Source organism: Aythya fuligula, chromosome 14 (genome assembly GCF_009819795.1).
Source record: "Aythya fuligula isolate bAytFul2 chromosome 14, bAytFul2.pri, whole genome shotgun sequence".
NCBI classification, from domain to species: domain Eukaryota; kingdom Metazoa; phylum Chordata; class Aves; order Anseriformes; family Anatidae; genus Aythya; species Aythya fuligula.
Genome location: NC_045572.1, coordinates 15,283,668 through 15,310,958, shown reverse-complemented (window position 1 = coordinate 15,310,958; position 27,291 = coordinate 15,283,668). Strand labels below are relative to the sequence as shown.

The 27,291-nt window shown below is 45.0% G+C and overlaps 2 protein-coding genes across 6 annotated transcripts; one reads left to right on the top strand and one right to left on the bottom strand.

The window, feature by feature from the left end:
• Positions 1–1,622: 1,622 nt before the first annotated feature.
• Positions 1,623–26,974, top strand: HNRNPAB (heterogeneous nuclear ribonucleoprotein A/B). Of its 4 annotated transcripts, none has more exons than XM_032197211.1 (9): positions 1,623–1,706; positions 1,899–2,232; positions 5,236–5,404; positions 5,491–5,649; positions 6,069–6,200; positions 7,756–7,864; positions 7,958–8,110; positions 8,189–8,273; positions 26,288–26,974. In XM_032197211.1, the coding sequence occupies exons 2-8, from the start codon at positions 1,928–1,930 to the stop codon at positions 8,257–8,259; spliced, it is 1,098 nt and encodes a 365-aa protein (XP_032053102.1). In that variant the 5' UTR covers positions 1,623–1,706; positions 1,899–1,927; the 3' UTR covers positions 8,260–8,273; positions 26,288–26,974. The 4 variants fall into 4 exon arrangements, with proteins under 4 accessions (XP_032053102.1, XP_032053104.1, XP_032053101.1 ...); XM_032197213.1 differs by lacking the exon at positions 26,288–26,974 and adding an exon at positions 8,529–8,853; XM_032197210.1 differs by lacking the exon at positions 26,288–26,974 and having other exon boundaries at positions 8,189–8,853.
• On the bottom strand, positions 10,837–19,778 carry PHYKPL (5-phosphohydroxy-L-lysine phospho-lyase). Of its 2 annotated transcripts, none has more exons than XM_032197208.1 (13): positions 19,683–19,778; positions 17,735–17,853; positions 16,801–16,960; positions 16,096–16,170; positions 15,201–15,288; positions 14,970–15,086; positions 14,669–14,751; positions 14,160–14,385; positions 13,739–13,893; positions 13,146–13,235; positions 12,797–12,927; positions 12,328–12,384; positions 10,837–11,015 (listed from the first exon to the last, which is right to left on the bottom strand). In XM_032197208.1, exons 1-12 carry the CDS (start codon positions 19,739–19,741, stop codon positions 12,332–12,334), a joined length of 1,356 nt encoding a protein of 451 aa, XP_032053099.1. In that variant the 5' UTR covers positions 19,742–19,778; the 3' UTR covers positions 10,837–11,015; positions 12,328–12,331. The 2 variants fall into 2 exon arrangements, with proteins under 2 accessions (XP_032053099.1, XP_032053100.1); XM_032197209.1 differs by having other exon boundaries at positions 17,735–17,818; positions 19,683–19,711.
• Positions 26,975–27,291: the final 317 nt, after the last annotated feature.

Below are 27,291 nucleotides of genomic sequence, written 5' to 3'. Positions count from 1 at the left end.
TGTGGTGCTCGTCCGTAGCCTACTCTACTCTGTCAACACACTAGGTTAAGATAAACATCTCTAAAGATAAAATTCTGAGCTATTATAGCTTGGTCTGAAGGTGTAGCAGAATATTTACAAATTAATGTCCTTCAGGAATAGAGCACCTGGCTGACAAAATCACACATCAGTCTATTACACTGTGCTCTTGCATTCTTGAAATTACTCACGTTGATCACGTTTTTAGACCGCTTTAATATTTTTTGATTTGTGGGCAGTAAACATTTGAGGAAAAAAGGATTTACAAAAGCAAATAGCCACTATGTCCAACAACTTACACTCTAGAAATTATATGTAAAAAACCCTGCAATTCCAGTAACAAATATGATGCAGTCTTGCTGTGCGTGTGCATGGGAATCCAAAGCAGCTTGGACCGGTTAAAATGGCTCTTGTGGCAAGCCACAGCACCGTAACAGAAGAGTGGCTTCAAATTCTTGGCTGTAGCACAGGGCTATTTCTCATATGATAATAAGATATTATAACACTAAGTATGATTTCCTGTTTTTTTTTTTTTTTCCCCTCTCCTTTCCCTTAAGAGGTCTGGCTCATAGCCCAAGGCAGCGGGCTGTTTTTAACTTTAAAAAAGTGGATGGAGCCCTTAATCTAAACATACTATGTTGATTTTATTTTGTGCTCATCTTTAGTGATCTGCTGTTTGTACAGCGACAAAGCCTATAAAATCACACCTAGCATAGCCTATTCTAACTTTACCGAATTGCAACTTGAGAAAACAACTCTTGTAGAGGATAAAAGATGCTCTAAAAGCAGCTTGCTGAAGGCCAGCCTAGATCCTAGACTAGGCTGCCTCACAAAAAAACCGCCTTGCTGTGTTCAGTTGGCTCCGTGCATTTTTCCTGCCCTGTAACAGCGGCAGCAAGTAGGGCCAGGGGAGATACCTGCGGGCAGAGCACCCTCACGGCACCCGCATCCATTACTACAAAGAGTTAGGAAATAATCGCTACTCCCAGCCCTCCAGCACAGGGCCCGATTTCTCCTTTGTAAAGGCGCGGCTGTGCCCGGCTGTCCCAGCCCCGCGCTCTGCCCCTCTCTGACGGGAGCCCCCAGGCCCCCGCACGGGGCGCTGCCCCCCTCACCCGGCTCCAACCGGGCCAAAACGCCGAGGCCCGGGCCGAGAGCGGAGAGCTCCGCTTGTGCCAGGGCACAGCCCAGAGCCCGGCGGGCGGCAGCGGAACTGGCCGGGGGCCAAAACCCCGCGGCGAGCCCTGAGGCAGGCGGGGAGGCGGCGGCCGCCTCACGGTCCCCTCACGGCCCCCTCAGGGGGGAGCTGAGGCGCGAGGCCCCTCGCGCGCCTTCCCCCCTCAGCCCAGTGCCGCGGGCGGCCATTCGCCAACCGCTTCCCTCCGCTCCCGCCCCGCGCCGTTGAACCAATCAGAACCCGCATCCGGCCTTGAGTGACGGGCGGCGGAAGCCAACGGCGAGGCGCTTTGTTGCGATGTGCCCGGGGCTCCGGTGCTATAAAGGCGGCCACGCGTTGGGGCTGCGGGCCGGCGGGGACGTGTCGCGGGGGGAAGGAGGCGGCGCGGAGCAGCGGCGGCGCCGCGGGGAGGGGACGGCGGAGCGCAGCGGGCGGCTCTCGGCGGGCACAAGGGGGCGATTTTAATCCGATTCCGGCACGGCCCGGATTTTATCGCGAGCGGGGTTTTAAAGTGAGTACGGGGCCTGTGGGGTGGGCGGGGGGGGGGGAGGGGCGAGGACCGGATCAGACCGGCCCGGCCCGGCGGGGGGGGGGAGGAGGAGGAGGAGGAGGAGGGGGAGGAAGGAGGGGGAAAGAGGGGGGGTGGGGGAGGCCGGGGGGAGCCGCCCGCTGACCGCCCGCCCGCTCCGCCCGTGTCTTGCAGGCGCCTCTCGCCTCAGCGGCCGGGGCAGCATGTCCGAAGCGGAGCAGCAGTTGGCGGCCGCCGCCGGCGCCACCCAGAACGGGCACGAAGCGGCCGAGAGCGCCGGGGGGGAGCAGCAGCAGCAGCAGCCCGACACCGGCGGGGCCCCGGCGGCAGCAGCGGGGGCAGCGGCAGCAGCAGCGGGCTCGGCGACGGCGGCAGCGACGGCAGCGGCGGCGACCACAACGGCGGCGGCAGCCGGAGCGGCGGCGGCGGGGACGGCGGGGGCGGCCGCCAGCCAGAACGGGGCCGAAGGCGACCAGATCAACGCCAGCAAGAACGAGGAGGACGCGGGGTAAGGAGGAGGCACCGGCAGGGCCATGGGAGGGGGGGAGGGAGCCGGGCCCGCTGCGGGGCTCGGCGGTGCCCGGCCGGGGTTGGGTGAGGGGGGGGGTGGGAGGGGAGGCCCCGGTGCGAGCCGCGGCCCTGCAGCAGCCCCAGCAGGGCTCGCAGCGCTAGCAGCAGCAGCGGCACTCGCAGCAGCGCTTCCTTTGTTCTGGAGCTGCCTTTTGTTGGCGCCATGTGGTGGCTGGGGGAGGGGCGGGGAGCGCGCTGCTCGCCTGCTCCCGCTGTAAAATGGAAGGGGATGGAGCCGGGCTCGCCTCCCGGCCCGCGTTTGTTTCTCCTCCTCGGTGCCTTTTCAAGGGAAGGAGAGGATGGGGGGAGTTGGGTTTTGGTGGAGGGGGTGGGCTGCTCGCAACTTGGCGGGGGCTGCACGGGTGAGCCCCGCCGTTGGTGTAAACACGAGCACGCTTTGTGTAACGCCTCCAAAAATAATAATCCGCGCTTGGAAGGGAGCCGTGGTAGTCCTAAGTATTTTTGGAGGGAGTAAGGGGAAAAACAGCGTGACCAAAGTGATGTGCGATGCGTTTGGGAAAGAAAGAGCGGTTTTGGTGTACTACTTGGCAGCATTGTCAGAAAACTGCTCATCGCTCAGGAGCGATTTGTGGAGGAGTCTCGGTGGCTTTGTTGGCTTTTAGCTGTAAGATTAATTTACTTACTGTCGTAGTTCGTCAGCTTCTTATTTTTATGAATATCCACACTGACTTGAGAACTGCAGCCCGTTTCTAAAGAGGGTCTTTGTGATCCTCTCTGCCCGTGTGTTTCATTGGAACTCCCTTTGTTGTCACTGGGCCTGATCAGAGGGTCAGCTCCCTGAGGCTGAGGCTAACAGCGAGCTGGAGCCACCATAGGAGAATGGATTTAGGCTCTAAGGGAAGGAGGAAGAGTTTTACAAGTTTCCCATTACCTAGGGCTGGATGTGCCTTCTTCACTGTTGAAGGATTGAGAACCACACTTACAGTGTCTGTGTTCTTTATATTATCTTCAGTATTCTGCCCTCATGGTGGGTGTTAGTGTCTCGTCTCCTCCTTTGTTGCAGAGGAGGTAACAAGTCTTCAATCCCAAATCCACCTGAACTAAAACCTCTAAAAAAGCAGTTATTTTCAGGGATTGAACTATGAAAATGTAAACCTGCAGACAAGTCCAAGGCAGAGTTCAGGACACTGACACTAACCCTTCTGTTAACAGCTGAACCGTGCTTTGAATTATCTGTGTTGATATGGTGAGGAGGAGGAAGAAAATAACTATACCTTAAGAGTGCAATTTTCTGGTCTGTGTGGCCTCTGAAAGGGAAACTAAATACTAGGAAATTGGTCTTAATTTCAAAGGCTCTACACAGTGGTATTTCTATGCATGTGGGTGTTGATCATGATAACTTGAAAAAAAACAAAGGATTGTAAATCACAAAGTGCGCTATCTGCTGCTGTGGTAAAAGATGAGTTTAGCACGTGGCAATGTCTGCATGTCTACATAGCCCTGTCTGGTGGGCATAAAGCAGCTAAAGCTGCCTGCAGACAAACTGCTGTTGTCCTCCCAAACTTTGAATTTCTCTGGATCCATTCTGTGTGCTTAATGATGCCAGGGTTTGCTACAGAAAGTCTGCAGATTACAGCAGTCCTGCATGGTCAGCTATTCTGATGTGAATGAAGCCATCAGGTTAACTTTTACCTGTTAGTGAAAGGCTTAGTGGAATTTGTAGGGCTCACTCCTTAGGGCCTGTTTTTGTAATGGCTGTGAGAAGCATGCAGTTTGCTTGGGCCTTACGTACCACTCTGCACTTGAGAGAGCAGGGCTTGATCTGAAAAATGACTGAGCCTACAAAGGATATGGCTCCATCCAGTTCAAGGCGAAGAATCTAGAAAACAGAGCAATTAAAGGTTTTTTAATTATGTTGCCTTTTGAGCATCAACGGATGCTGGCTTTAACAAGTCGTGGCTACACTTTAACACCAAAAGCCAATTCTGTGTAGCCCTAGTTCAGTTTGTAAAGTGCTGCTGGCTTCTAGTGCCAGGTGTAGCTTGCCTCTAAACAAAACAATGACAACTTAAACAGCCTTAGTCTATAGTTAGGTAAAAAGGCTCAAATGCTTTCAAAAGCTTAGTTTGTTACCTTGGAAACTCTGAAAATAGAAAATACAGTCACGTTATTAATGTTTTCATTGGAAGTGAGGCATTTGATAAGTACCTTATTGACAGATCTTAGTTTTGCTTGTTAGCCTCAGTTCTGCATTGGACTTCACTAGTTTCTAGTTCTTTGTGATACTTTGGAGCTGTTCTCTGTGGGCAAGTGGGTAGAGAAGTGCTGTATCGTGGCCTCTCAGGAAAGGGAAGGCTGGTTGAGTGGTGTGCTGGTGAGGTAGCTAAACAGGAAGAAGTGCACAGCATGCTTGTTGAGGCAGGTCCAAAGTCCTGTCTGTTGTAGGAGACTGTTCTTAGGGGTTGTAGTTGTCTGGTTAAATTCTGGAGGTTGTTCTTAGGACTAACATTTCTATAGCCATTTGTCCAAATCGTAAGAGCTCTTAAATATTTTGCTTTTGATGCCCTTTCCTAGCCTGAGTGCTTTCAAAGCACTAGAAATGACCCCAGGTTCTTTCCAAAACCTGAACTGGCAGTAATTGGTAATCAATACTGCTTTGTTGCAAATAGCAGAATCATGTTGGATGAATGTAAGCCACTGGTAAGGAATACATTAGGCCACCTTTACTGTTTCTTATGGCATTGCATAAACTTTAGGTGTGCACTGTGTAATTCCCTCAAAGAGGAGGGAAAAAAAAAACATGTTGTGCATTCCTGTAGTATTAGTCAGGTTTTGACAAGATGCAGAAATGTTTAAGGTTAAACATTTGGCCCTGTTTCTGACAATGCTGCTGAGTTGTGCACCAGTCTAAGCATCTTGCTGCATGTGCTTTTCTGTTGTACTTCCTGAGACTAAATAGCTCTTCTCTTTGAAATTTCAGGAAGATGTTTGTTGGCGGCCTCAGTTGGGATACAAGCAAAAAAGACTTGAAAGATTACTTCACCAAGTTTGGTGAGGTAACCGACTGCACGATAAAGATGGACCCCAACACAGGAAGATCCAGAGGCTTTGGATTTATTCTCTTCAAAGAACCTGGCAGTGTTGAAAAGGTGAATTTAAGTTTCATTTTTCTTCAGATTCTTAACTTAAAGGTAAACTTTTCAGCTTGAGTTAATCTTATCAAACTACATTTCAGGTTCTGGAACAGAAAGAACACAGGCTAGATGGACGACTAATTGACCCCAAGAAGGCCATGGCAATGAAAAAGGATCCAGTGAAGAAAATCTTTGTTGGGGGACTTAACCCCGAAGCCACAGAAGAGAAAATCAGGGAATACTTCGGAGAGTTTGGAGAGGTGTGTAGCATTATCTTACTAAACACCTGCACACAACATAGTCTAGGGTTGCTGTTTGGTTGACTAATCATCTGCAAGTTGCAAAATACTTGATTTTAGAAGTATCAAGGCTTTTACAATTGATCCAGAGGTTACCCGTCTTGAAAGCAAGGCAGGCACATGCTGCAGTAATTGCTTACTTGGCTAATTAGAAAGCTTACCTGTAACAAACCATAATATTTATCTTAAAAGTGCTTTTTAAGATTTGTAAAGTCAAAGCCTCTGGTTTGCAAGCTAATCTTCCTAGAGGAAGATTTGTGCAACTTTGTTGCACAATATGAATAGATGGGAAACTTACTTTCAGTCTTATTGTCCCCAATGCAATGTACTCAACTGTTCTGTTAAACTGCAAGTCTAACAGCAGTATTTCATGTCTCCAGATTGAAGCAATTGAACTTCCAATGGATCCAAAGACCAACAAAAGGAGGGGGTTTGTGTTCATCACTTTCAAGGAAGAAGATCCAGTGAAGAAGGTTTTGGAGAAGAAATTCCATAACGTCAGTGGAAGCAAGGTAAAAACTTTTTGGATTTGTAAACTTTTGACCAAGTTATTAAGCATAATACCACTACATCCTTACTCTGAAAAGGATATCATGGATTTCTGATTTCAGAGTACCCAAAGTACAAAAAGTCCAGCTTGCAATTTACCATAAATCCTTTTTGCCATACATCTAGTCATAGAGCCTACCAAGGTTCTTTGCCAGTATTTGTGGCTTTAATGCTTGCTCTGTTCTAGGGGCTTTTATAGGTAAAGGATCTAATTGTGTTACTCAAACACACAGGAAAAACTGGCTTGTTTATATATCAGCATGGTGATACAAGCCATTTGAGCAGACCAATACTCTTCTTTCTGTGTAGAGTAACTGCGTAAATTCAGGGCTTACTGGAACTGCTGCAGGAACCAGAGAGCAGATGAATGCTGACCCTCAAACCTGGCCTGCTCTAACAGTGGTGTGAGATGCTCCGAGCAGCTGACAGTGCTCATCTGTGCCAGGAGCTACTGCAGCTTCAGGTGTGAAGCCAGTGAAAAGGACTGGAGGCAAAGAATGTTTGCTGGCTGGCAGGCATCCCTCTTCGCTGTGTCCAGTGCCAACCGTATAGTAACTTTGAAGCCTGCCTTGCTGGAACTCTTACACTGCTTCATGCAGTGACTTGGGTTGCTCTTAGTTTAAGACTGGACACAGTACAGGGTAAACTTTTTGATCAGCACATACCTGTTCATTGTTTGCTGGACACTGTAGTAAGCAATAAAGCTCCTCAGGAGAGGGGAAGGGTCATGTGTGCAAGGAGCAGAGAAGCCATATTTGTGTATCCTGCAACTATGGCTTGTTTTGTCATAGTAACAATAAAAACAGCACGTTACCTTAAAGCAAGATCCCATGTGAAGAACTCCAAGCTGGGTGTGCTCAGGTACCATTGCAGGGAACAGTTCCTTTCCCAGGAGCAGTAGCCTTCATGTGTCACCATGTGCAGATTCAGGAAGTAGAAGCTGGCTGACAGCTTGAGCTGGGGAACCAGTCTTGGACATGGCAATACTGGTTATTTTTACCTAATCTTATAACTTGATAGGTTATTTAAAGAGTTAAGTGTACCTTACAGCCCAACGCACACCCTGTCTGTAGGGTGTATGAAGGCTGCCAGGAGAACTCTCTGGCTTATTTCTCAGCCTTCTTGGTAGCTCCTCAGTCAGTGCAGCTTGGGTGAAGCAGGCCAGTAGAGCACCTTAGCCTGAGAGGGCCTGCAGGATGCAGGGCAGCCTTGTGGCTGCTGCAGAGCAGTAGTGGTTGTGCTCAGGTGACCTCCCCACCTCTTCTGCGGGGAATGGGCGGCATGAAGTGCACCGAAAGCGTTGGGCTGCTTTGAATTGCTGATAGTGGCTTACCTTTGCCCAGGCGGTGCGATAAATCAGATGCTCCTGGATATGCAGTTGTCTTGGTCATAGGACAGGGAGCACAGCGCATACATCTCCTTAGCCTCTGGGATAATGGCTGGCTTCCCTAGGTGGCTAGGTTTGGGCAGTGCTGCTCTAAGACAACCTACAAACTCCTCCTTGTTCTTCATTTTCAGTGCGAGATAAAGGTAGCACAGCCAAAAGAAGTATACCAGCAGCAACAGTTCAGTAGTGGTGGAGGAAGAGGTAGCTATGGAGGAAGAGGCAGAGGTGGAAGAGGCGGTGGTAAGTACTACACGCACTACTTTAGTATGGACACATTCAAAATAAGTTGTGTGTACTAAAATGGGATTTTGTGGATGGTTTTCCCTTCTATAGCTCAAAGTCAAAATTGGAATCAAGGTTATGGCAATTACTGGAACCAGGGTTATGGGAATCAAGGATACGGCTATCAGCAAGGTTATGGTGGCTATGGAGGCTATGATTATTCAGGATATGGGTATTATGGATATGGACCAGGCTATGATTACAGTAAGTAAAGAGAACTGTATTGGGTATAAGCAAGCGTAACTAATTAGCAGTTTAATGCATTTGTTGTCTTGTTCATAGGTCAAGGCAGTGCAAATTATGGGAAGACACCAAGGCGTGGTGGCCATCAGAATAACTACAAGCCATATTGATCAAACTTATTCAGGTATGCAGTGGCATGGTCTCTTTTGGAAAATGACTGCATAGGTTTTGTATACAATGCTGTAGATGGAGATTTCAGTTCTGTACCAAATTTAACTTTACAATAAATTTCTATGGCCTGTTAAATGTGCATCTTACTTGGAAGAGCTCCCTGGAAATGTTTTACATGTTTAATACTTACAGATAACTAGTTGTCTAGACAGTGTGGTGTGTAAATTTCAGCTTTGCTGAAGATATTAATTAATGATTTTATTAATAGGTTAAACTGAAACTGATTTTGAGGGTCTGCTTAAAGCTGCAGCTCTGCATCTAGGGACTGCCTCTTGGAGTTAACTATGGACTCTGCATTACTCCAGTTGTACAGAAAGAGATGCATCTTAGGGAACCAGTGTCACTTTCCACCTTTTTATTTTGTATTGTTTTTGTGTCATACATTTCCTGTAACGGAAGTGTTAATTTTACTGTACTTTTTGGTACCTTTTTGGAATCTAATGTATTGTAAGGTATTTTACATGTGTTCTGATTCACCATGACATGGATATTGAAGCTATCCTAGCTTTTGAAATAAAAAAGGCGTAATCTAGTGTCTTGTGCCATTCTTCAGCTTATGTATTAGTAAAATGGAGGTGTGCTGTTCCCAGAACTTAGCTCATGGCAGTACCTTGGTAGATGGAGAGCTGGGCTTAATGCTTTTAATCTCAGAACTAGAGGGCTGTATTGGTAGGTAGTTGTTTGCTTGCAGTTAAGTGGCAGCTACACTGCAGTCACTTCTGCCTGGAGGTTATGGAAGAGAACTTGGGTGGAATTCCCCAGCTGCTGGGGAAGGCTGTGCTGTTGGCTCATGTTCTAGGCAAGCAGAGGCTCAGCATAACTGTAGTAATGCTGGCGTTGTAAGGCTCTGTGGGAGGAGCCAGAGGCATAGGTTTCAGGTAGGGCTTGGCAGTCCAGGCAGCTTTGCAGGAGGAGGCACAAGAGCTATGCAAGAAGCTAGCTGCACTTCCTTCACGTTTCAGTGTTCTGAATCTGAGAGATCCCTACAAGTTCTCACTAATACCTACACCTGTCTTGGAAGACAGGCTAGATGGATATTAAGTTATCAATGCAGAGTCTGAGTTTCACAGTCTTACTGTGTACCCCCCAAAAACACTAAAGAACTTCTACTGAAGCTGTGCTGTGGGAGGAAAAACAACCAAGCTGCTGCTAGTGATGCAGCCCTGTTTCTAGACATAAGTGACCAATTAGAGAGATGCTTTCCTTTTTTTTGAGTAGTTTACCACTACTATGTAATAACTGATTTACTGCCTTGTTGCAGAGGAGTCACAATTTTAAATTTAAAAATAATCCAAATTGTAAGTGCTGCTGTGCAAAGTAAACTTCTAATCTTTGTTGCAGTAACTGGTTTGATATTACAATAAAAATTATCAGCTTTAAAAGTATGATTTCCACAAACCAGAAATGGAACCAAATCAAGTAACTAAGAAAAGAGAAAAACAAACTTTTTCATAAGGCAAGCAGCTATTCCTGCAGGGACTATAATATGCTGCTCCCTGCTGGTTGTTTCTGGAAACAAACTGAAGTCTAAGACTTTTGACCAGGGCTAAGGAGAAATCTTGAATATAAAGAGAACTGAAGCAGATTTTAAATCATATAGTGGGCATGATAGCTATGCTGTTGGAGTAACAATGCCCAACTCAAAAATATAGAACTACAGACAACTGAAACAAATGAGTCCAGTATTCAGAAGTATTAATCTTGAAGATTGAAAAAGGAAGTGGTGTACTCTGTTCCATCACTTGTTTTCTTTTGAAAGGTTAGCAGGATTTTTTCCTAGCAGATGGTTTGCCCTCTAGAGGGGGATTTGCATAGTGTTGTGCCAGGACTCACTGCTGCAGTACTTCTGGCTGATGTGTTAGCAGTAGCTAGTCAGCTGGCTGTTAAATTGGTGCTGTTTGGAAGTAGGTCCTCAAGTAATGCTTTCTTTCCAGGTGATGTGGCCTTAAGCACAAACTGGGGATTCTAGCACTTAAATGAGGAGCTGGATTTCCCTTCTTTGCATGGAAAGTTTGTGATGCAAAGAATAGCTAACTGCCTGGTGAAAGCGGGGACTTGTAAGCAAGGCAGTTTCTTATGGCTGTAACAATTCTGATTTACTAATCCTACTCAGATAGTTGAGGACAAAAGTATTTCCTGAGAACAGCTCTGGGAGCTGTGACCCTCAGCTGTCTGTTCATCATGCATTTGGTGTTAAGGGTTTGGGGCTGAAATTCTTGGCTTAATTGCTCATTGAGACCTCTTGTTGAATATGTACTAGGAGGACTGACCTCATTAGCATGGAACTGCCTGCTGAAACTGGTCAGAGGTGCCTGGCAAAGGCAGCTAGAATGGTGTTTCTATAGGTAGCTGTAGATAAGAACTAATGGGCTCATCTTAGTTTTTAAGCAGGCATAAACCTAAAAGAGTCTGAGTTTTGGTTTTGAAAACATAGTTTATAGTAGCTACTAGGAATATATTCCTTTATATGAGGTTTTAGATACTTTGTTAAATAAGAGCTGATTCCACACATCTGCCACAGTTGAAACAAGCTCTTAAAATTTATTTCTCCTAAAGCTTTTACTTAATAACAAGGTAACTGGAAAAAATAAAGATTAACTTATCTGGTTTAAGACATGCTAGGATGAAGATTAAACATGCATTTTCATGGTAGAATAATACTTCTTAGTAGTAGATCTTGAACAATGTTCGAAACCTGTTGGGGGGAAAAATGTTTCATTGTAAAAGCATCACTAAAAGAAATTATTTAATTGCCTCATTTTCACTTACATTGTATGTAAGTGTAATACTGGTACTTAGTAAGAGGCTTTTTCTGTTCTTGGTTTCTTGTAGAAAAACTTTTCTTGCTTAGTTTAGATTGTGGACAAGCACGCTAAGTTGCTAGGCTTCTAAGTTTAACTGGTACTGTGAGTAATCTTTCTGTTCTCAAGAATACATAGTACTAACAGCTGTATGTCTTTCCATTAATTTGCTGAATAAAATACTAACACATTTTTCTTGTGCCTGCTGTGCTGTTGCACTGAACTGCATCCTTTTCTTAGCATGTAGGGCCACAGCAGGGTGACTCTGGTATGGTGCTTGAGAGCAGCACTCATCACACTGATTACATTCATACCCAGGTACCTAAAGCTTCATTGGGTACTTGGTTAAAAACACGTGTTGTTGTCTTCTGGTTGGAGTAGGCTAAGGAAGTGCCAGGTGTACCAAAAGTGGTGTTACCAAGGTGTTAACTAAGTGCTCACTGCTCATGAGGGTGTGACAAAGTGAGTAGCAGCTGGGTGTTCTCTGTAAGCAAGCTATAGGGGGGCCACAACAGATACCAGGACTGCAACATTTGAAAAGCTGAACAGGGTTGTGTCTTATTGATGCCCACAACCCTCTGGGTAGGGGGGTAAAACTGATGCTTAATTCTGATGGATCAGCCACAAACTTGAAATGATTGTGTAGTTAAAAGAGAAATGTTCAAGAAAACCCAAGGCACTACTTCAAAATAAAATGTTAAGTGAAATGGGAGCTATAGCTGTAAAAGTACTGCTTTTAAAACTGTTGGCTTCAGTGGAGGTTCCCCAATGGTGGCATGTAGAGCATACAGTGCTGCAGCACATGTTCTTAAGGGCAGCTATGGAAGGCTTGCTGAGAGGTGGTTATCCATCTGACTGTAACTGAGCACTGTATGAAGCTGCACCAGCTTCTGCCTGGAGGCAAAATGCACTGAGCAGCTGTGTAGGAGCTGTGCTTAGGGTAGGAATTTGAGAGGTGTTGGACCTAGTTTGAAGACGAGTGAACACACTGTTTTCCAGAGGTGTCAGACTAATAGAAGGTAGCTACGAATGCCAGATATATCCCAGCCTAGTCCATGCTTCTAGGCTGCCAACGATATCTGTAAACTAACCTCAAGTAAAAGCATGTCTGAGGAAACTTAGTCCTGCTCTATTGCCAGTGGCAGTGCCTGTGAAGCTAACCTTAGCTTTTAAATAGTACTGTAAGGAGTGAATATAAATAAATACCTGCTTAGGTAGAGCAAGTGGATGTTTTGTCCTGGTTCAGCTGTCCCTCTTCCATATCTAGAGGGACAAAAAGCAAGAACTTAAACTCATGGCTGAGACAAGTTTCTGTCTAAGTTAGACAGTGAATGCACACAAGTTGTACAACAAACAAGCTGTGTGTCAAATGCATCAATATGACTTTCAAGAATGAGATTTAACTCTGACAGTTCCCCTTGCTCAGATGAGTAAACACTAACCTGTGCCAGAGCAAAACTATTTTAAAAGGTGGCATATGCATCTGTGGAGTAAACAGTTTTCTTGGGGAACTTTAAAATGGAATAACTTGGAAGTGAAAGCTAAACTTTCAGTGACTGCTTTCCTATGTGTTCAGTGCCTACCACTTTGGCTCTGTTTCAGGACTTTAGGAAAGCAGGCTCAGTTGCTCAGTCAAACAGCAACCGCTATAAGGTGATTTTCTGATCAGTAGTACCTGTTAGTAGTTTGTCAATTGTATCCACAACAAATTTTGCATCTTCCATGTTGAAGCACATCGGGGGCTTGAATTTAAGTACATTTCTTCCTGGCCCATCTGTACTCAGTAGAATATATTCTTCCTTAAGCCTGGGAAGAGGAATAACAAATACTTATGTTCACCTTTGCATGCAGTTCAGAAACACTCAAAAGCATTGATATGCTGGCTGCCCAGGCAATGCTTTTCTGCACTGACTGGTGTCAGTTTCTTCTAGTTGGCCATACTTTAGCAACTGCTGAGTGCCAGGCTCCTTTTAAATGTTGTGCTTGCCTAGCACAGTGAGGAACCACATGATTGCCCCATGTACCTTGTTATTAGATGTTCTGCTTCTGCTGTGGCTGGGGTCCTTTCTGCTTGATCCTTAATTAAGTCCACTCCAATGAATAAGCCAGAACCCCTTTGAAAGAAACAGAAGTGGTCAATCTGTGTAATAAGAAGGAACTGCAAGTGAACTCAAGGATCAAGAAAGGCTTTTGTGAGACCAAACCTAAATAGCATGCAAACTACAGCTGGCTGTTTGCTAGTGTAGAAAAGGTGTTGCTGTTCTACAGAAGTGTAGTAGTACAGTACAGACTCGCCACGTGCTACCATTCTGAGCAGATACATGATGAATATATTCCTTACCCAATTCACTAATTTTTCTTTGTGCGCTTAAAAGTTTAAACAGGAGAGCGAGCTATTTCCTCATTGAAATCCATGAGGCAATACTGGCCTAGAGTGGTCAGGTATATTGGACTGTTGCCAAGCTCAAGTGTGGTTTAATCTAATATACAGTAGGGTTTTGATTTTCTGCTGAAAGCAAAGATTTAATGAGACTCTTAAAAACCCTGTCAGTTTGGTTTATCATGAACAATTCAATCCAACAAAAAGCAGCCAAAGCTGTAAATAAGGCATTGTTACCTGACATCACCAATAATGGGATGCTTGATTTTCAGCTCCTTGAACAGCTTCATCAAGAAGTTGCCTACTTCCATGGCATGAGCCTGGAGGTGTTCCTTCTCTATCACATCTAAAACCGCTAATCCGATGGCACACGAAACGGGGTTTCCTCCAAACTGAGTTCAGGAAAGGCACACGTGGTAGGTGAAAGGGAAGAAAGATGCAACCTTGGCACTGAAGGTGTAGCCTCAGTGACAGAATGAGCATACTGATATTTATAGCTGAGAGAGCCAAAAAATAAAGGTTATGTACTAGAAAGATGCCATTCACATTAACAGTAATAGTGTAGGTAATGAAGATAAGAAAATAATGTTGCATTAATATCACATTCTACTACTCAGGCTCACCTTAAAAAGGAGAGTTTGGTCAACTTTTTACTTACTGTGTTAAAATACTCCACTCCTGTGGCTGCAAATGTATCTGCAATTTCTTTTGTTGTTGCTACGCAGGCAAGCGGGTGCCCATTGCCTATGGGTTTCCCCATGGTGACAATATCAGGTATAAAATCTTCTCCCTGAAGCTGGAATGCCCAAAAGTGCGTTCCAACCCTGCCAAAGCCGACTTGAATTTCATCAGCAATAAATACACCGCCTGCCTTGTGCACATGCCTGTAACATAACAGCTTTTAGTGTACTCTAAGAGGAGACTGAACATAATATTTACAGCTTTAGAACATGCAGAGAGCAATGCTTTGCAAACTTTGCCAGGCCTAAAGTTTGTACCGTGTGCTTACAAAGAGTCCTGTGCTAGACAAAACTTATATTTTAACATAAACGTTCACCTTGATATGTTTGTAAAGCTGCATACTACAGAAGGCAGATAAATTCTCTATCATCTTCATGTAGGAAGCATTTTAAACTTTAAAAGTGAAGATAATGAACAGCCACTTACTCTGCAACCTTCTGAAAGTAGCCTGCTGGTGGAATGATTTGACCACCAACGCTTGGCAGGGATTCAGCAAAAAATGCAGCGATCTGAAACACAGGTACCATGTAATGTTTGGACACGACAGGAAGTTGTGGAAATCAAGTTAACAGAAAGCTTAGCCTTATTAGATGGTCACTGCGTTATTACTATATAATTTCTCTTTCTGATAAGTCCATGTCACTTAGCTCAGTAATGTTGAACGGCACTGACCACCACCTGTGCTCAGTTCCAAGGCAAGACAAAGGGTTAAGGAAGCCATGCTTACCTTTCTGCCTTTCTTATGTGCTTGCTCAATAATAGTTTTCACTTCATTAGCATAGGCTGTTACTGAATCTTCATGATCCTCTCTGTACAGTCCTCTGTAGGTGTCTGGAACAGGAGCCTAAGCAAAGGAACCATGTATTCTCTATTTAATATATCAAATTATTCTATATTTAGTATATCATAAATAAGACTTGATTGAATTTACAAGTAGTCAGTAGTTATAGGTACATACCACATGGACCCATTCCTTTTGTCCTTCTAGATTTCGGAATTTATATGGGCTTATGTCAATCAGGGATGTCAGGTGTCCATGGTAAGCACTTAAAAAATAATCAGGAGAACTAAGCAGTGATTTCCTCAGTATCAAGAGTTCTTTAAGATTAACATTACTGACAGCTAAAGCAAAGTAGATGGGCTGTCACCTAGTGCAAATACGGTCATTTAGCTGAGACCTGCTCTGAGATCTCTCGCAGTCAGCTTATGGGTAACTGGAGTTTTTTTAAAAGCATCTGAACATAAGGGATGCAGGGGTACAGTATGGTCAGTGGTCTTCTAGGGCCAGTGACTAGAATCACAGCAGTGTAAATCACAAGCAGTATTAAGAAAGTTGCAGGTGTCTGTCCTGCTTCTGACTATCCTCTAAGGATGGAGATTTCAGTCTCTCTCTAGCCATCCTGTTCTAATATTTGACCACCCTCATGCTAGGAAAATTTTTTCCTGTGTCCCATCAGAATTCAGCTTATGGCCCATGTCTCTTCCTGTCACCAGGCAGCTTCAGACCTGGCTTCACATTTTTGTGCTTTCCCAGGAGGCAGTTCTAGATCGCAGTAAGATCTCCTGCTAGCTTCCTCTTAAGGCAGAACAAACCCAATTTTTCTAAACGTTTAAGTCTATAGCTTCCCTACCCTGTGGCAGGCTACTGCTGGCCTTGCTTTGGTGTGGCGATGTCTGCCTTGTGCTGGAGCAGCCCTACCTGAACTCTACTTCAGAGGTGGTGGCACAACTACTGAACAGGGAAAAATTGCTTCTCCCACCTTCCCAGCTGCAGCCTTTCTACTGCAACAGTAAGGCTCTGACCCCAGCACAGAACTGTGCCTCGTACCCCACAGCAAATAAAACATACTTACTGGTCTAAAACTATAACATCCTCATGTTTTGTATACTGCCGTGCCATCCTTAGAGCAAGATCGTTAGCTTCAGATCTACAATTGAAAAATTTGATAAACATTTCGTTGTGGGTAGCTGAGTTTCAAAATTCTGACCACCCTTGCAGAGAATGCACAGAATTAGATGCAAGGTGTTGACACACCTGCAGTAAGCTGTAGTGCTTTGCACTCAGTAGGTCTGCTCAACAGAGTCAAATCCATCTTAAAAAGCAGTATTACAGAAATGACTTGGGAAATAGTTCATTTTATTCTAAACTGTAAGTTGCTTGGGAATACAAGAACACCCACAAGCCAAAATATATGCATCATTAGACTGAATTTTGATGATAGAAGAAATTCCAAGTTCAGAAAACAAGTCAGACCTTACAGTTAATCCTTACATTAATTGTTTGTAGTCCAAGGCCTTATAAACAGAATAAAACTCCTCTGAAATAAAGCACTTGTTCAGTTACCTGATGGAGGGCTTGGTCAATGTGAGCTTCACAGGCACAGAAGTTCTAAAAGTGACTGGTTTCTTCAGAACAGAAAAAAACCCAAGCCACTTTTTAAATACATATATATTATAGTCATCCACTCCAGATCAGGCAGTTGGCTTTTGATAAGTGTTACCCTTGTGTGTGTGTAACTGGTGTAAAAATGGTGTAAAGTCTACTGTAGCTGACTTACCCAGAATTCAAGAAATAGAAGGTGCACAACTTTTCAGGTAGTGTGTCTGAGAGCCTCTTCGCATAATCAACCAAGTTGTCATGAAGATAACGAGAATTTGTATTTAGCACTTGATTTTGCTCGTGGGCTGCTTTTACAACATCAGGGTGACAGTGGCCAACTGCAAGAGAGGGGAGAGGGGGTTTAGGGTTTGTTGCATTATGCACAGTGATCGTTAACAAGCACATAACTGACTTCATGCTTACGTCCTATAACAGTGCAGAGCTATTGTCACTGATGTTCATATTGAATCTGTGGGACATTAATGGTATTGTCAGCATAAGATAGTATTGGTATGTCTTGAAATCCTTCATGAAAAACACTTTTTCTTGGTTCTGAAAGTTTTAAATTGCCTGTTGTTATATTTCATGGTCAGTAGTTGAAAATAATACATAATGGAACAGTGTCCAATTTGATATTTTGAATACAGACATTTGAATAGCTTAGTAGTTTGCATATATGCAGATAAGCTTTACCATCAAGGAATTATATTATGGCCCTAGTAGGATATTACTGGCAGCACTGACCGTTTTAAAACAATTTAAAATACTGTCAGAAAAACAGCTGCTTCATAAAATGCAAATAATACACCTTGCTGAGCGGCGGTCCTGTGATCGTCCCCTCAGTAACTTCTACAGGTACAACAAACTATCAGTTGAGAGTTTTACAGTTAGATGCTTGACTTGCATTTTCAGGTACAAAGCTCTGTACGCTTTAGATAATACCTTTCTGTGAAAACAGAACAGATGCAAGTCTGGAAAGCATCATGTTCATGCACACAGATTCAAATGTGAACAAATCTCACCCTAACACAAGGGAACAGTGGTAAAGAGCACTGATTGTTCCTTGTTCTACTTAGGAAAATATAGTATCAAATAACAGGACTTGAACTTACCGTGAGCAACGTTGTTGATGCAGTCAAGGTATTGTCTTCCCTTCTCGTCATACATGTACTGGCCTTTGGCCTTCACAATCTTCACTGGATCATGAGAAAAAAACAGCTTGCAAGCAGAGCTGTGGTGGAGCATCAGAAAGCAAAGCAAGCATTAGTGATATTCCCCAAGTCAGAGTTTATTCTGCCAGTCATGTTCTCAGTTGAGTTACTCAAGAGAAAGACGTTTCCCCAGTGCAGCAGCAGATGCTGTCATCTTACTGCTGGCCCCCAAAACAAAGCTGGGGGTAGGAAGAGAACAGCTTTTGTGCTCTGACTCAGTAGCCAAATTTTGTCAGGCTTGTAGGGGGAAAAACACTGTAGAACACAAACCCCTTCCCTAGGAATTCCCAAGCACAGCACACAGGACTTGCCTGTGACGTTACATCTCATCTACACCGTCTGCCTTTCCTGTTCTTGAAGCTTTGGTGTCTGTGTCTTACCTTATTACCATTTTTATTATGTTCTTGGTTCTCCCTAAAGGTACTGATTGTCCAGACTGTATGGTGCAGGTGGTTCTTGAGTGATTCAATGTTATTTTTTTTATAAGGCTGGGCCTGATTAAGTGAGCTTGTTTTGTTTCACAGATACGCATTTGACAATTAAAATTGAAATGCATCTACCCAAATAGAGTCACAGGGATATAATTGGCACTGAAGGATGATGGCAACTGCTTCATTTAGTGAAGATTGCTTAAACAAAAAGAAAAGGGAAATAATTTGATGATAAATATTTTTTTAAAAAAGTTATCAAACAAAAAAAAGACAATGCTAAAATAAGAAAATACTTCAGTGTCCCTACAGGAATCCTCTACCTTCTCTATGAACTGGTAGCAGGTTGATAGAACAAGTTGTTGTTCTTTTTGTTGGTTTTTGTTTGGAAGTTACCCTGACAGTTCAACATGTGCTAAAGAGGCATTTGGAGAGGCTGGGTCTTTGTTCCCAGTAATGGGGCAAATTGCCCACAAAAACACAAACGGTGTTCTTCAGGTTGGTGCAGCTGGCACAGTTCTCAATTCAATTACAAATTCAGCATTTACGCTTCCAGCCTGCCTCTTACTGTCACAAAACATTACTGATTAAGGCTGCCTTGATTACTGAATACACAAGGGGCAATTCCTGTGGTCAAAACCACATAGTTCTGCTGCTATTGCTGGGAGCTTCTGACAAAACTAAGAATGTAAAGTCATCTGAAACAAAGCAAGTAACTGGGAGTCTGGAAATGAGTCTTGTACTTACTAGAATTAAGTTGAGCAGATGTAGGCTGATTCTCTCAGGTTTTTGGTGTCTGAGAGTCCTGACGAGCTTTAGGTCGAGGTGCCCAGCCCTGCAGAGCCCCTTTGGCACAGGAATGGGCACGGCGCTGCTCCAGCACCACCCCGAGCCTCTGGCGCTTTCCTTGGTTAGAGCCAGGAGTGTTCTCGGCCAAGCGGCCAAGAAGTGCTTTATAAGCAGTTCCAGACATGCCGTGTCAGACATGTTTTAAGGGAACTTTATGCTTTAGTTTTATAACCTCCTCTCTTCCTTGAAAACCAGTAATTACGGCTAATAACCCGAGCAAAACCCAGGTTTCGGAGGCTATCAGCACTGCCTTTACCCCCTCGGTGTTGCTAACTTAAACCTAAAGCACTGCTGAAGCACAAATTGTCTGGCCAGCGAGCAGGCAGAGTATCTGAGCCTTTGGGCTCAGCCCAACTCGCCCGGCTGCAGCCACGTGCAGGAAGGAGCACCCGGTGCCACGAGCGCCCGGTGCCACGCTCAGCAGGAGGCAGCCACTGCGGGCCCTGCTCCCAACCAGGGCAGAGCAGGCCCAGGCCCAGGCCTGGCAGCCCCAAGCAGCCACGTCAGGCAGCCCAGGAGCATGCAGGGGGCCCTGGAGGGGAGCAGCAGCGCCCGCTCCCCGCAGCACTTACCCGATCAGCTGCTGCCGCAGGGCCAGGGTGTTGTGGCGGTCGCGTTGCGCCGGCCTCATGGCCGCTCTCCCTTCTCGAGGCCGCTCTCCTCCTCTCCTCTCTTTGCCTCGCTGCCGGGGCGGTGCCGCTGCTGCTGCCCACGCAGGGCGGCCCCAGCCAGGAGGAGCCCGGCCCCAGCCGCTCCCCCTGCGGGCTGCGGAGCCGGCAGCGCTGCGCTCGGGTGCCTGGCGGATCTGGCAGCTCCTTGCCACGTCCCGCCTCACCGGAGCACGGGGGGTTGGTGGGAGCCGTAACCGAGCCTGCCCTGAGGGAGCACAGCCCCTGGCCTCCCGCCCACTCCCAAACCCCAGCCCAAGCGTGCCGTTAGCTATCCGCTTTCACAAAGGGTAGGGAAGTAACTCACCAGCGCCTTCGGACTCTTCCACTTGCTGGGCTGGGCTCCTTTCTCGTGGTGGCTTCAAGCAGGAGGTCCCGTAGCACAGCCAGGGGAGAGGCTGCCTCCACCAGGGTCCTGCGAGGCTGCTGTCAGCCCGCGTGGGGCCAGAGTGCAAGCTGGTGCCAGTGCACAGCACCCGAGCCCGTTTAGTTTCCAGGCACCTCGCAGGCAATAAAATATTTCTGAGGGCCCTTCAGGCGCCTTACAGCTGCCACAGCACCCTTGCCTTTGAGCGGCTCGCACTGCAAGGAAGTTTCTCCACATTCCAAACTAATTTGGGGCTGTAGCGTGGGTGTTAGGACTGAATTAACTGCACACTATAAGCGAAAGTGAAAACAAACCCGTGCCGTGCTGTGCTCCTCTGCTGGGTCGGTGACAGATGAGCAGTGCTGACCGACTGGGGAAGAGCCCAGCCTAGCGTGGGCACTGGGTTAGGATTAAACAGGAAAACGATGGTCCTCTGCTCAGTGTGGTTTGGAATTTCTCAAAAATACAAAGATACAGAACCAGAAGGGGTGTCCTGGGATGGGTCCAGGCCTCTGCTCCTGCAGGTGTTTTGTCCCAAACTGCGTTCATAAGCTTAAAATCTCTGCTGCCAGATTCTGTTTGCATTCATTTGTTTTAAACTGAAGACATCTGCTTTTTAAAATTTTCTGGACTCCAGAAAATTTTAAATTTTGATCAACTTGCTAAATGTAGCCACTAAACATTTCTAGTTGCAAGTATATGTGAGAAACATACAAGCAATTTACGTTTTTTGTTAATATGGAGAATCCAGAACCAAATGGCTGTGTGCTTAAAATTAGGTTGAATTTAGGAAGTAAAACAGTTGTTGCATACGTCAGTTTATAAGTAACAAAAGACAGCAGAGGAAGTGTTACTAATGGCCGTTAATCTTTATTTGAACTCTTGTCTGGTTAAGATACTTCATAACTATTTATAGTAACGTCCTGAACATTTACAATTTTGAAGGTTTATTCTTGGTTACAAATGCAGAGTTCATTATACATATTCACACAGTTGTCAAAGTAACCTGTACAGAGAGACCGGCTTGGAAAATCTAGTCTGTGCTTTTATTACAAAAAGCACAAGAAAATGTTTCTGGAGGTCTCCAGCTAATGTACTGTCCGTTACAGCTTTAGACTAGAAATACACAATGCAGTACTAATTAATGCCATTTTAACATGTTAAAACAATGGATAAGGAATACTGTTATTAATGCCTTCATTTTTAAAGCAGTTGTTCCCCAAAGAAGTGAGTAAATAGAACACTTCGTGGCACATACATGATTAAAAATTGCAAAATTTTGCAAATAGAGATGTTAAGTATTCTTTTTTTTATATTCTTAATATATCTTTATAATTACACTTTTAAAGGTGATACATTTTACAGAGATGTAGTCAGCTTTGTATAAAATACCATGTAAATACATTCCAACAAAACTTTTCTTGGTTTCCTAACGGCACACACGTGCAAATAGCCTTAACTCTTCTGAACAGCCTCACTGAAGTGATGCACCCATTCGCATAAATAAGGGATATTTGCGTAACACGGTAGAGGATTAAGCCCTATCAGCATAATTCCAAACAAATAAGGACAGATAAAGTACATACCACATGTATTTTTTCTAAGATGCATATAAATAAGTCAGATTTTCGTTTAGATTTTGAATACCAGCAATTAAAGTTTCTCAAATTACGTATTTCAGAAATTGCACCTAAATGCCAGGGTACTTGCCAGCTTTAAAAGACCTATGTGCCCAAAGTAACTCAATGCACTGCAGCTGATGACTTTCAGTTTTGACTGCTATTTTGTGCTGACCATTCGTCACATTGAGTAAAAACAAAGAATTCCAAATAGTAATGCAAGAAGTTGCCATGCTATGGAATTGTCTGTACAATGGTATCCCATCTGCGAACCTACCCAGTAAATGCAGCTGGACTCCAACCCTCCTTCTGGCTAATAGCCGTTTACTATCTCTTCCACCTGGTTTGGAAATTCATTGAGTAATTCAGCGAGGTCCTAACTTTTCTATTCAATAGCCAAAAAGCAGATTTGATATGCACCTACTTCAGAAAGTGACGTAAAATGCACTCTTAAAGCTAAGTGTACAATTCAGTGTTTAACAATATAAAAACCTAAGTGCACTTAGCGTCATTTACCCAGAAATGTACTTCAGGTACTCGGGACATCTCCACTTTAACGCTCACCATTCCTATCCACATTATATAAGAATCCACACACAGCCACACAAGTTAGCTGACTGTTCCATGAAACCGAGCAGCTATGAGGCAACTTGTACCAGAACTTAGCGAACAGGGATTGATTGTTGTCCTAAGACATAGGAAAACCGCAAATGCTAATGTATTTGTTATTCCACTCCGCTGTCAATAATGCCACTTCTTATGCATTGAAAATTCATGTTTCCCAGCCTCGCTGTGGTTTCCCCCCCGGCTCCCTACAGTAGTATAGCGTCCTCTGGTCTATTAAGTCCTCCTCCCATTCATTTCGAAGTGTCAGGGTTTCAGCACTTACTTTAGCTGCAGATTACACAACAGTCAGACATGCCTTTTGTTGCACCATCTATCTAATGCCAAAAGCATATGGGAAAGTTGCAGTGGTTCACTTAGGAACATGAAAACAACAAAAGGAATTGTTAAGTTTACAGATCCAGGCCGTGTACTCACTGGTTAGCTTCAGCGTGCAGTAGGTGCCCCAGAACAGAGCTGCAAAAACCGTGCCACATTGCTGGCAGGTTCACCGCAGTGCCAGGGACACCACGAAAACAAGGGCGACCCCAGTAACTGACAGCGAGACTTGACTGCAGTGGCACCTTTTCTCCCTTATTTGCTAGATCTTGTTTTAAACTGTTTTTTAAACTTATTTTAAACTGTTGCAAACAAGTCCAAGAAATGCTCTTACATAAATGTTGTGCTGGAAGGTTGCCCAGGTCAGTGTATGCTACATAGGTTGTCTCGCAAAGCTAAAGTATCTCAGACCTCTTGAAATCTATCAAAATGCTTCATCTGTCACTTCTTCCTGGTTAAACAACATCAGGCAAAACTTAGGGGCCTGAAACGAGGTCAGGCGGCACAGAGGTTTGGTTCCACCCTTGGCCACCTACTGAGTGAGGTCTGTGGGACCGAATCTACCCCATCCCTGGTGAATTAGAACCAAACTCACTGAGCGGAGTTCAGACAGATCCATAATTTGTCCAAGTTGTTCGTGAACACTTCAGTTTTACATTTCTATCATTCATTGTTATTAGTATTTTTGTAAAACAAATCTGTTGTATGCAAGGAAAATAACTCAGAGCTTCCACTCTAACATTTCAAGATGGAAACTTGGCTGGTAACCTACTTCTATTTGCATAACACCTTTAATTAATTATCTGGGCAACAATTGGATTAAAAAAAAATAAGACATAAGAATATGATGGTATTTCCCAAGAAAGAAATACAAGATTTGGAAAAATATTTAAGTCTCTGTGTATGCGCTTCTGTTCTACAATGATCTATTCAAACCTTAGAGCCACACAAAAGACGTGCCCATCCCTATGTATGCTGTCAATTAGGGGCACTGCTGGTGGGGGCAGGAGGGGAGTGTTTTCCCCTCGTGGCACCGCATTTGTTTCTCCGTTAAAAATCGGGCCTCTAGAGGGCAGCATTAAATCAGCGTTCAACAATTCGGGCACCACGACCCGGGATTACTGTGGGGTACGGGGAGAATTTACAGGCCAACAGCACACGGTTACTGGCCAAGGGTGGCTGCGTACCATTACAGCAAATCCAGGAATTTCTGGCATCTTAACTATTTTAATTAAGGTGCCTGCTACAAGTGGGTGAGATCTTCCATTCTGGCCCAGGAGTTCAGGGTATCGGTTATAAAATCAAGTGCCACATGTACCAAATTCACAGATGCATTCTGAGCTGTGGGCTGGGCACTGCAGGCACTGCAGCCGGGGGCTCTGCACGTACGGACTGCTTCAGCTTCCTGCTGACTGCAGTCAGGGCCAGCAGCAGAAACGGGACACTAAGCTGAGGAAAGGGAAGAGAAGCAAAGGAGAGAACAGGCTTTCCTGCATGAAAGCCGTGGTCATAAACAAACACGCTTCTGGGACAACAGCTATCACAACCCTAAAAACCCGGGGAATGACCGGTGTCATTCCCCGTGGAACACACGCTGTCGTTGCACAGGGTGTCTTGAGCTGCTGAAACCTCCCCATGCATTTTACTGGTTTGCTTAAGAATTTTAAATTCAAAGATAAAAAGCTCACAGATATTTTATCTTTTGGTTCCCTAAAAAGAAGCACACATCAGAAAGTCTGGTATTATAAGAAAATTCATATTTCAATACACAGGAAAAAAATCCATAGGGAAATAAACTCATTACCATGACATACATACAGCGAGCCTTAGAAGCAGCGTGTACACGAAGACTCCCCCTGGAGAGTAAAACAAAGCAGAGAGCAACATCCTTCTTGTTTCTTTTAAAGTTAAGTCCTGGTGCATTAAGGCTTTGAAATGGGTTCAGTCTGGAGTCAGACCAGGTTTTATCAGCCACCCGTTTCACAACCCAGAGAAATGCTCCTGAACTAGCTGGCCAAGCCTGCAATTAGGTCAGCTGCACAGCTAATTAATCTCACCTGCCCCCATCCACTCAGGCCAAGTCATCAGGATCCCTCTGGCAAGGGGCCCCTGGAGCTGCCAGCACGCTTTTGGCACCACAGCCACAGACATGGGAGATGTTTGGCTGTGGTCACGCCCCCAAAAATACATTCACAGCTGAACTCTGGCAGGTGGTCAATAATTTCAATTTGATACAGAACAAATCTTACAGAAAGTGCTCATCCTCTGCTCCCGGGCAGCAGAGAGGTGGCTATCTGAGCGTAATGGAAATCACCCTGCTTGTATAGTCAGTTAAACCAGACTAATAAATTTTGTAAACTAGAAAACAAAGATAAACGTGATTTGGCCGGCCTTTACATTCCCCAAGACAAGTAACTCAAGTGTCTTAACCCAAGTGTTTGTTCATTGATGAATCCCCAAAGCTAACACGTTAACGATTTCAGTGATCGAGATAAATCAATGGCTCGGTCAGTGACCTACATTTCACGAGCATGAGCAGCCTCAATCATCTTCAGCACGTCAGTCAGCTTTATTGCTGCTGACATCTAGTGGTAACATCCAGCTGCATTTCTGAGTTCCCATAAAACAATCTTACATTCTCTCAAGCCAGAAAAAAAAAGAGAGGTTTCCTGAGGGAAACACGCACTGCGCTGTGTGAGAGGCTGAGGTAATTACCGAGTTTTGTCTGGGACTGCCAATGCTACCTAAAAGTAAAATTTATCTTCGCGAGCTATTTGCAAATTCAAAGTATTAAAAACCCACATAAACATTTTCATATGGAAGGAGAAAATAATCAACTGCTCTGGCATGAACGTGCTGAGCATAGCACATCTTTTTTTAACTCTTCCCCATAAGATCATGACTGCTCTGAAGCAATTTATCATTTAACAACCCACTCTTCCAAATCTGTGTGGAAGGCACGTGGAAGTCTGAACGGATTTCCTTAGACCGTACAAAGAACAGTTGCTCTAGCAGTTTCCAATTTGCGGTGTATGACACACCAGGGACACAGCTCAAAATGCACGGGCTACCCGCACCGATCCCCTGCACTATCCGTGCCCGGGGAGCTGTGCCACGTCCTGTGCCTGCCGCCACTTTTGGAAACCAAAGCCCAGAGCAGCTGCTTCACGGCTGCGGCTCTGTACGAGGGCAGCAAAGCTGCGGCATCTCCAGCATAAACCCCTGCAGGAGGCCTTTACCTGGGAACTGTCCAGGGTTACCTCTAAAACGTTTGGCAGCCGGGGTGGCAGCGCTGACGGGGACGGGTGCTGGCTGCAGCTCCGAGTCAGGAGGATGACTCGAGCCTTCCTCCCGGACAGGCAGGGAAACACCACGAGCAGTCCAGAACATGGGGACGGGGAAGAAAAACCCCGGTTATGAAGTTCAGGTGACATAACAAGAGCTCTCTTCCTCTGTTACAAGCAAATGTCTTGGGTTCTGTGGTGCCAGAGGCTCTGTGTTGGGAGGGGGAAGGCTGCCGCGCAGAGCGGTCAGAGCAGCGGGTAAAGCACTGTTTGGTATTCTGTATCGATGTTTTGCAGGCCTGGCAGTGGTCACAGTTGATGCCTACAAGCACTGGATATTCCACAAGTTGAAGACGGAATACTGACTTGTTTACCTGAAGATAATAGGACTTCGGGGTATTTCCTCAGAGAAAATATAAATTTTAATATAATTTCATAAGCTTTGGAGGTTAGCTTGTCTCGTAGCTTCAGTGATATCAAACTTCTTCAAGTAGGAGCTAGATAGAAAGCTGTTTAGTTTTTGCCAGCGTATGTAAAACAAGACTTTTCTATCTGCATTGTAGATTGTTTGTGGACACTTCCAGATTCTTGTGCTTTCTGCGGTCATTCTGGGGACTGAGCTCTCATTGATACCAATAGAGGTTCCACGAACAGGACATCTGCGGGATATCAGGCGTAGCAGCCCACAGCGTGGTTTGGAGTAGTTCATTGTTTTAGTTTGGAGGTGGCTGGGGGAGACGGGAAGAGCAGCTGTACGTTAAGGGAGCAATTACAGATCTTCTTCCCAGTGACATCAATGAGAGATTTGCCTTCAACCTTCCACAGAAGAATTAGCTTTAAATTGGGACAGAAAAGGGGTTTTTCAAAAGAATTAAAAGCCAGCGGGAGCTCGTTCAACTGCTCCGTATGCCTCTAAAACCCCCCACACCAAAAGTGATAGCTAACATCATGAAATGGAAGTAAATAAAATGCATTTTCATTGCTGTTTTGAGTTAAATAATTCTCGTTTCTTGATTTGTTAGTTCATCTGAATTTACAGATTCAGTCTGTACAGTGACTGAGAGTATGGTCAGGAACTGCTGAAGCCATGAAGCGTAGCCACAAAGCAAGCAACGCCTAGATGTAGACCCTAAGCAGCAAACAAAGCTAATTAACAGCAGGTTAAAGCCTACAAATCTAAATCTTGTGCCCCCACACCTACCAAACTGGCAGCTTCCCCTGGGGCTGATAACCACATCCCCTCCCGTGAGTCCCCTCTGGCACCGCTGCCCTCAGAGATGCAGGAGCAAGGATCTGACAGG